The sequence below is a fragment of the Dioscorea cayenensis genome, chromosome 2 (assembly GCF_009730915.1).
Source record: "Dioscorea cayenensis subsp. rotundata cultivar TDr96_F1 chromosome 2, TDr96_F1_v2_PseudoChromosome.rev07_lg8_w22 25.fasta, whole genome shotgun sequence".
Classification (NCBI taxonomy): Eukaryota; Viridiplantae; Streptophyta; class Magnoliopsida; order Dioscoreales; family Dioscoreaceae; genus Dioscorea; species Dioscorea cayenensis.
This window is the reverse complement of record NC_052472.1, coordinates 21796083-21805230: the sequence shown is the minus strand read 5'-3', so window position 1 is coordinate 21805230 and position 9148 is coordinate 21796083. Positions and strand designations below refer to the sequence as shown.

General features: G+C 32.9%; 1 protein-coding gene across 1 annotated transcript; it reads left to right on the top strand.

Moving 5' to 3' along the window:
* The first annotated feature begins 1450 nt into the window (after positions 1 to 1450).
* LOC120274862 (late histone H2B.L4-like) lies at positions 1451 to 2063 on the top strand. Its single transcript, XM_039281407.1, has one exon. The coding sequence runs from the start codon at positions 1451 to 1453 to the stop codon at positions 1991 to 1993; it is 543 nt and encodes a 180-aa protein (XP_039137341.1). The 3' UTR covers positions 1994 to 2063.
* The last annotated feature ends 7085 nt before the right edge of the window (positions 2064 to 9148 follow it).

Below are 9148 nucleotides of genomic sequence, written 5' to 3'. Positions count from 1 at the left end.
GGTTAAAATTATATTAACTTTTTAAAATTAACATTATTTAGAATTCTATTAAAAATTCCTTAATTTCTCCCCACTTTAATTATACTCCTCTCTCTCTCTCTCTCTCTCTCTCTCTCTCTCTCTCTCTCTCTCTCTCAAAATAGTCTTTCACTATTTCCAGAAAACCTCTCCTTTCATATTTTTCCAATTCAGAAACTTTTCAAATAAAAATTTTTAATATGAAAATATATTTCCTTTTTGTCTAAAAATAAAATTTTAATTTTTAAAAATAATCTTTTAAATAAAAATTTCATATGAAAATATAGTTGAGATGGATAAATATGATTTGGGAGAGATGCAAGTTCGATTCTCCCTGATCATACTCCCGAGTTTTAAATATGTGAGGGTGTTGTGCACTTCTCCCTCACATACATCGTCGAGGGATTAGTGTTTGTCGCCTCATTTATATATATACCTAAAATGATGTGAGTTTTGATTTTGCTACATTTTTAATGTACAAAACAATTTTCTACTCACTTTGCAGCTTCATAAACAAGGTTCTCATGGATTGGTAAATTCATATCATTGATTAAATTTATTTAGAACACAGATTTCAAATAATATTATAAAAAAATGTTTTTAGAAAATATAGAATTAGTTAAATATAATGTTTTATAGGTTTAATAAAAATTGTAGATTGAATAATATTTATTAAAAATTATAAAAATACATTAAATATAAAAATATAAACTATTATTTAATATTTCATAAATTTCCTAAATAGCTATGTGAAAAAACCAAATTAAACTTCTAAAATATGACACATAAACTAGACCAAAAAAGTAATTAGATCTAAAATATGATTTTAATTAGTTATTCACTTTTTCTATTTTTCTAATTGTCTATTTTTAACTAATTTACATCGATTAAAAATTTATTAAAAGTTAGTTAGTAATTTAAAATTTATAAAAATTTATATTAATTTTTAAAAAAATATAATTTATTGAAAGTGTAAGAACTGTGTTAAAATATAAAAATTAATTTTAAAAAAATAATATTTAATACTTTTTAAATTTTCTAAATCAATAAAAAAATATAATAAAATAAAAATAAAACAAGTAAATAAATATCTGAAAAATTACCTTGCAGGGCATGAAGGTGATCAAAATCAGGCAAGTAAAAAAACTAAGGACTATGCACGAAGATGATCAAAACAAAGTAAAACTAGACCATTCTCCACAGTACTCCCAACTTCCACACACTTCCACATTCCTCACTTTCACTGCCCTCGTTTCCCAAGAAGCCTTGTAACTCCTCCACGTACACCCGTTTCTACTTGCCTAACATTGGACACGTGTCAGCCATGCGTCACTTCCAAACTCCCTCTATTTTACCATCCTCTCTTTTACCACTAGTCATATTTAAAATGTTACTTAATTTTAACCTAAAACAAAGCATTAAATCAATTGCCATGGCTCCAAGACGCAAGGTTTTAGGCACTGTGGTGAAGACCACCAAGAAGGTGGTAGAAAAGACCCTCAAAGTCTCAGTCCTTCACTCCCAAGATACTCAAGAAGAAGATGAAGAAGAAGATGAAGTAGAAGAAGTTAATCTTGCTCAAAATGAACAAGAACAAGACCATGAGAAAGACAAACAAGAAGAGAAGAACAAAAACAAGATGGAGAAGAAGAAGAAGAAGAGGAGGAGAAGGAGAAGGATTGAGAGTGGAGGAGAAGGAGGGTACAAGAGGTATGTGTTTAGAGTACTGAAACAAGTGCATCCAGGAATGGGGGTATCCTCCCGGGCAATGGAGGTCCTTGATGGGCTTATGTCTGACATGTTTGAGAGGATTGCCGAGGAGGCAGCTAGGCTGTCAAAGTACACCGGTAAGGCCACCTTGTCCTCCAGAGAGATACATGGGGCCGTCCGGCTAGTGTTGCCCGGTGAGCTCGGAAAGCATGCTGTGGCTGAAGGGACTAAGGCTGTGACAAAGTACATGAGTGCTGGAGATTAGAAGCTTGGTATGCATGCATGAATGGTTTTATGTTTTGTTTGTAGACTTGTGTCTAGTTAGCCATGTGATCACTGGGTTTTAGTTTGTAAGTTGTATATGGTTGCTGTAAAATGGTTTTGGAATTGAAGATACATATATACTTTAGTTACACTTCTCATGAAGTATTTTCAAGCAAATTAAACTCATCATAATCAAGCTTCAGATTTCTACCTGCTTGTTTGTGTATAAATAATTAACTAACAAACCTCAATGAAATTAAAACGGCATCATGTACCACTTGGGTCAGTTGGGTGTAGACTGCACACTATTAAACATGTCTAACCAAACAAGCTCCACTCCTGCACTGAAATTATGTATAAAAAGTTGACATATATAGAAAGAGTTATGAATTAGATTAAGTATATATAATCCCATTCACTATCCTAGTTTAAAAATAGTTTATTTATTTTTATGTAATTTAGTCTCATGACTTCATCCACTAAAAGCTTGGCTTTGGCTTTAATCATAGTGCACGAAATATAATCAGTTTAAATGTTTAATGGTATTTGATTGGGGTTAAAGAAAATTTAATCTTGGACTAATTAATTGCTTTGAACTTGTTTTACACTTAAAAATTTTATTGATACTGAAACAATTTTAATATAATCAAATTTAATCTCCTATCAAATAAGTCAACCGGACAGGAAACAATATATATTTTTTTTTTTTGGCTTTTGGGAAATATACTGATAATTACAATAGTTTGCGGATTCAGACAAATGAGACAATAAACAGTGATTTTTCTAATGATATGTATAGCAATTACCCATCTTTATAGGGTCTATAAGAAATGAAACTTATTCAACAAATATGTATTTATATTGATATAAGTAGAACATTTAAGAAATTTATATACACATAAATATATATAATTATAATAAATGCAATTACTAATTCAACATTTAAAATATTTATAAATAATTGCATTTTCAATGGCATAGCGCTTTTTTATCTTTCTGTTATTTGTAAAACTAATTATATTTATATTATTTGAGTAGATGTAGCTTTTTTCGCAAAAAAATTAAGCTTGAGAAAATGATTCTAACTATAAAAATTCCTCAGCAAATGGAGAATTTGCTAATAATGCAAGAGATCTAGACCAGACTACTGAATTCTAACACTCGAAAAAAATTATTATTTATTTTTTCTATTTTTTTTTATCATTGTCTATCTTTTATGTTATTTTATTTCTTAGTTGTAGTATTCATTATTAATTCTAGTGTTTTGTTCTCAACATTTTTCCGAATTTGTTTGGTTATGTGACCTTTGAATTTTTTTTTTTTTTGGGACTTTAAAATTCTGTTTATTCTATAACTTTTTCAAATATGTGTTTATCCTAAAAAAATTAAAAAATAAATAATTACAATAAAAAAATACACTTGCATCTCACCTTATACTAAATAGTAAATATCATCCTTATGGATATTATTATTATTATTATTATTATTATTATTATTAGTGAAAATCATAAAACACCTCAAAATTGCAATACGCATGATTCTCTCCTTAAATTTGCTATCCATAAAACCCCTTCCTTTTACAACGATTTTTTAAACCCCAAACATCTAATGTTGATCATTGAGTTAATTTGAATTTTTTGGACGAATCATGTCTCGCAGTAAGTCATGTGAAATAACATGTACAACTATAACCTCGGCAAATTGAGCTTTATTTAAAATAGAGGCTTCTATTTAAAATATGAGTTATGAGATTCCTGCTTAAAAATGAGTTTCCTGCTTAAAAATGAGTTTCTATTTAAAAAAATGAGTTTTTGTTTAAAATAATGAGTTTTCTGCTTAAAAATGAGTTTGCCTAAGAAATTTTTAAAAAATGAGGTCTCTGCTTAAGAAACGAGCCGCTTAAGAAATGAGGCTTTTGTTTAAAAAATGAGGCTCTCGCTTAAGAATGAGTTTTTGGCAGATTATTACCCCAAAATCTCTTTTGGTTTAACAATGCTGGGCCAAAGAGAATGACGTGCTCACAATCACAACACGCTGCATGAAAATGGGATTAACCCTAGAATTTTGATCTCCACCGATCTTAGATCTCGATTCATGAGAAAAAAAGCGAAACCTTTCGATGCCTCGCCGACGATTTAGGAGCGCGGCGGTCTCGAGGTGGCCGACGACGAAGAAGATGAAAGAGATGGAGTACGATTTATGCGAAGACGGGACGATAAGACAAAGACCGGCGAGATCGAACCCCTCACGGCCGCCGCTTCCTCCCCTCCGCTCCCACACCGACTTAGGCACCACGGATCCAAACCCCTAACGATCCCTAACCCTAACCCTATTGCTATCCATGTTATGGGTCTCCGCAATAGAATGGTTCCGTCGTTCACCGTCTTTATCCGACGCCGCCATCAAGACCTCACCACCCGACCGCCAAGGAACGCCGCCAACCGACTCAACACCAACAAAGATTTCTCCTTAAAGACCCCACACGAAAGCAGCAACCTTCAAGACGCCGCCGGATTCGAACTCAAGACTCAAACGCTCACGCCAGATTAACGATTTACGGATACCAACGTCCCTACCAACGAGGCTTCGTTAAAAAACGAGGTCTCGCTAAAAAAAGTTTCGCTTAAAACGAGTCTCCGATACGCTTGTTTGTCTTGCTGTCCATCCATGTTTCGCTTAATATATTGCGCCACGCTTAAAAAAAGTGTTTAAATATCGTTGTTTCATTTAAATACGCACGTAGCTACCAAGATTAATCGGTTTTATATCCGTGATTAATTTATCAACGTAAATATTTGTTTTTCTCGCTTAAATATTAATGTTTTTTGTTTAAAAATGAGTTTTACGCTTAAAAAACGAGGTTTCGCTAGTTAAAACGAGTTTTCTGCTAACAAACGGCGCTTCGCTTAAGAACGAAAGATACGAAGTGCCGAACGCAAAGAATAAAAACGACGCAGTGCCGCAGCCAAGAATGTCCCTAATTTCATAATGCAGTGCAGCGAAGTTAAACAATAAAGCGGCTACCGTTCGGCGATGCAAACCTTTGCGTACGCCGTGTTTTGAACTTATCGGCGATAAACAGTAATTTCACGTATTATTATTATTATTAGATTTTTAGTAAATATATACCTCCAATTCTCACATTTTCCCGATTTGTGAGATCGGGTTGCTTCCGTTTCCGCCTCCGCCGTTTTCTCTTGCCTTCCCCATCGACGGAGAACCTTTCGCCGGCACCGGTGGATTCCCGGCGAGAAGGGCTTTGGATCGTCTATTAAGATTTTGATTCTTCGCGGAAAGGATCTTGTTTGTTTCTTTGGATTTGTGGCTCTGATAGGCACTGGTGATCGTGATTTGTGGTGGAGTGAGGCGTCCTGAGATCTCAGATCAGGTATGAGCTTTCTCTTTCTTTCAAAAATAGCATTTTTGTGTCTGATTTTGATTGATGATAAATTGTAAGTTGATTGTTTTTAGGGTTTATGTGTTAGGAGTTTAGGGATTGCATTATCAATATCGTATGGAGTTAGTGAATATGAAAGAATATGTGTGAAAATTGAACAACTTGGGCATCCCCAAAAAATTCATTATCAATATTTCTTTCTGGATGGGATTGGTAATTTGTTACAATAAAAACTTTGTTGTGAAAGAAGGAAAAAAAAAATCTGAGTCTCCATGCTATATCATTTATTCTAATTCATGTCAAAATTTTGAGTTAATTTAATCAAAATTAGTCAAAAACTATGCTTTTCATACATTGTTTGTACATCATTTTAGATAAATGTCAAAATTTTAAAAATTTGTTATTTTAACTTTCACTTCAACCGTTTCAGAATTTAGAATTTTCTTGAACTTCAAATGAGAATCACTACTTCCAAATCCTATTATTTTCCAATGTTTAAAAAGTATTAACAGCCTATCTTGAATTCCATAATCGATTTTATGACATAAATATTGATTTGAGGTGCAAAAGCATATGTGAGTGTATTTAAATCATTTTGTGATGAATAATAAGGCTAATATTCTTCAAGAACTTGGAAAACAGAGGGCCACTGAGAGAAACTCTGGGTTTTGCATTGATTTCATTCTTGGTTGTTTTGAAGAGGATGGCAAATCAGAGCAAAGAGAGAAGAGGAGAACAAGCAGCATATGGTCAAGCTCCTCCGACTCATTATCGCCTGCAATGTATGTTCCCATTGTTCTGATTTCCAAGTGCCCATACTTTCATCCTAGTTTCTAGTGCTTTGGTTTGTTCGTTTTATCTCTTGAATTAAATGAGAAAGTGCTAGAATTTTTGTTTCAATTGTGTAATTTTGTATGTGTGGCCACATGCTAGTGATTTCTGTGTCAAATTCGACTTGGGAATCAGCTATTTTTATACAAAAAATCCGAGCTGTATGTTTGAAAATTTTCTGATGGAGTTATATCAAGAAATTTGAATATCCTACCTGGTATCCAATGTTTAGAGTTCGCAAGTGAACATCATTCTGATGTGGTGAAAAAGATTTCTTTTGAAATGATATAACCTTTTATCTAAATCTCTCTTTTGGAATGGCGATCTTTTGAGGACTCAAAGAGCCGACTATGATGGCAGGTTTTGATAGAGATGGGTGGAGTCTTGCAATGTTATGCATGCAATTGAGATGAAGATTTTAAAATACTGGAATGATGATGGGCTCATCTCCAGGAAATTTAATATCTTAAGCATAGTTTATTTTGAAAGTTGTGTTAAGGTCAATTGGCCTCGGGGACCTTTTAGATTGATTGTGGATTTTGAATGAATCCCAAACTCTCCTACTAACTTGTTGGGAAAATACCCTACAGGGTAATTATTATCCGGTTTGGTCAAGCCAGAGCCTCGCAGTCGACCATTTAGATTTATTTGTTATCTCAGCTTTCCTATAAGGTTGTTTCTCATTATTCTTATTTGTCCAATGGTACCTTCATCATTTTAAGTAGGTTATAATTCTTCATGAATGACTTTTCATTCTCCAGGTTATTTTATGTTTTATGTGATGCTTATCTTTTCATTCAACTTTTACTTGGAAGCATTGGATTGGTCTCTTTGTGACATCTTTTGCCTATGGAATTTCATACCAACAACTTACAACATGGCAAAAGCCAACATATTCAACAATGGAGAACTAGTGGACGGTGGTTTTCGATATGAGCACTGGAGAGTTTGTGGGTATATATTTTAATCCTTTTTATCGTCTAATAATTTTATTATATGAAAAAGATTGTTTCATGTCTTTTGCACATATACATTTACTTCTGATAAATATATATAGCAGGCAGATGTAGGAGACACAAAAGAATTAAATTTGGCTTTTTAAATCATTTTTCCTTTCCTTCGTAAGAATAACAAGAGCTGCAAACATCAAGATGCTTCTAAATTTATTTCAGTCATGTTTGCTGTTAAAGTTCTCAATTTGGTATCTTTGTAGCTTTTTTAAGGGCTAATTATTCCTACACGGGCATAAATGAATTCACTCCTAGCCTTAGTCATAAACGGCAAATATTTTCAGTGCTACTCCCTAGCCAAAACATCACCTTTCCTATGGCAGTATGGCACCATTACTTCATCATTTGGACATGTTCTATACTTCTACATATATGAATGTCATACTACATGTGGCACCTCGATATTAAATAATAAGAATTATTTACTGAGGTATTTTGAACATAATTAAACATTCATGTATGGTTCTTCTATTTGGAAGGAGGATTTAGTCTACAGTTGTTCTTTGAACAATGGTAGACTATCATATCATGCATATGTGCTTATCACAAAAGTGGCAGAGCTCTGTAGATCTAATTGTATAAATTTTTATGATAAGAAGTTTTGCTGCCTGAAATTTCTCTGGTTTTTAAATTGAGAAATGTTTCAAAGAGATTTTTAATTTTATTTTAGGTTAATGTTGTAGTGGGATATCAGATATGTTTAATTTATTTTTGGAGCCTTATTGGTTAGGAGGCATGATTAGTTTCTCAGCAGTATTAAATCATGCTTTGATATCCAGTAGTACTGATTAATTCCGTTATTGAGCTTGTGTGGTATAATATAACACATCTAACTAGAATTTTGGGGTGTTATTACAAAAGTTTTCTTTTTAATTTTCAGATGATTAGTGCTAATTTTAAATTTCAAAGTGTTAAGTTTCATTCTCTGTTTTGTAGCTTTCTTAGGTTTCTAAATTGTTGTGGGCACCCTGCTACAGTCAAATGATATTGCTGACCCCTGATCTTTTTTCCAGCTACCTGCATGGCGTCATCTACATAACAAGTTTCGGTGCAGGTGACCTCCATTATTTCCGAGTAAATTTTTGGTGGGTTTATTTAGTGGTAAGACCTAACTAACCATAGAGCTCACAGAAGTTTTGCTTTTGCAGTTCCTTATTATTGATTAAAATTACATTCTGCACCTTAATTGCACTTGGTGTGTTTTCAACTCTCTTGAGTTAGTCAGTACTATGTGGGAAGGCTTTTTGTTTCATTTGTTTACAATTGTATCTAGTTCATCACACACTCAGAGTTCAGTGGTTGGTCATCAAAGCAAAAGTATTGGCATTAGTTAGAAGAGAGTATTTATCATACAGTCGAATTGATGCATGAAGTAGGCATTGGCTGCAGAATTTGAATTCCATTATTATATTGTCAAACCAATGTCTCACTGTATTGGTAAGTGTTAATCCCTCCGTTTTTTTATCTATTGTGATTAACTGAATCTCGATCTTAAAGGAGATTTAGTTATGTCACAATTTTATAGTAGTTATCTTTCCAAAATTATCTTTAATTATATTTTCACTATTTTTCTCTCATATTTAATTTCTAACAAAGAGTTGAACATATGTGTTAAGGATAATTTTAAAAAATAATAAAAATAGCTATCGATGTTTAGACATGACGTGATGATGGTTGTTATAGATAAAAAGACGAGAGGAGTATATATTTGTTTTATCAATTATTCAATAAAATTATGAGCAAGAGCAACTGTTATCATCAGTGACCTTTTTCTTTTTCTGATCCTCAGATTCCGGCTTTTTGCTGCGTACAAGATTCTAGGTTTATGCAAAAAGGTACCATGTACTTGGCTCTGAGGTATAATATGGTTATGCATTCAAGCATCAATAATAAGTGCCTCTAATCATCAAGATGTCTG

Excerpts from the sequence above, each read along its gene's own strand:
- LOC120274862 (XM_039281407.1), top strand. The coding sequence starts at position 1,451 with ATGGCTCCAAGACGCAAGGTTTTAGGCACTGTGGTGAAGACCACCAAG.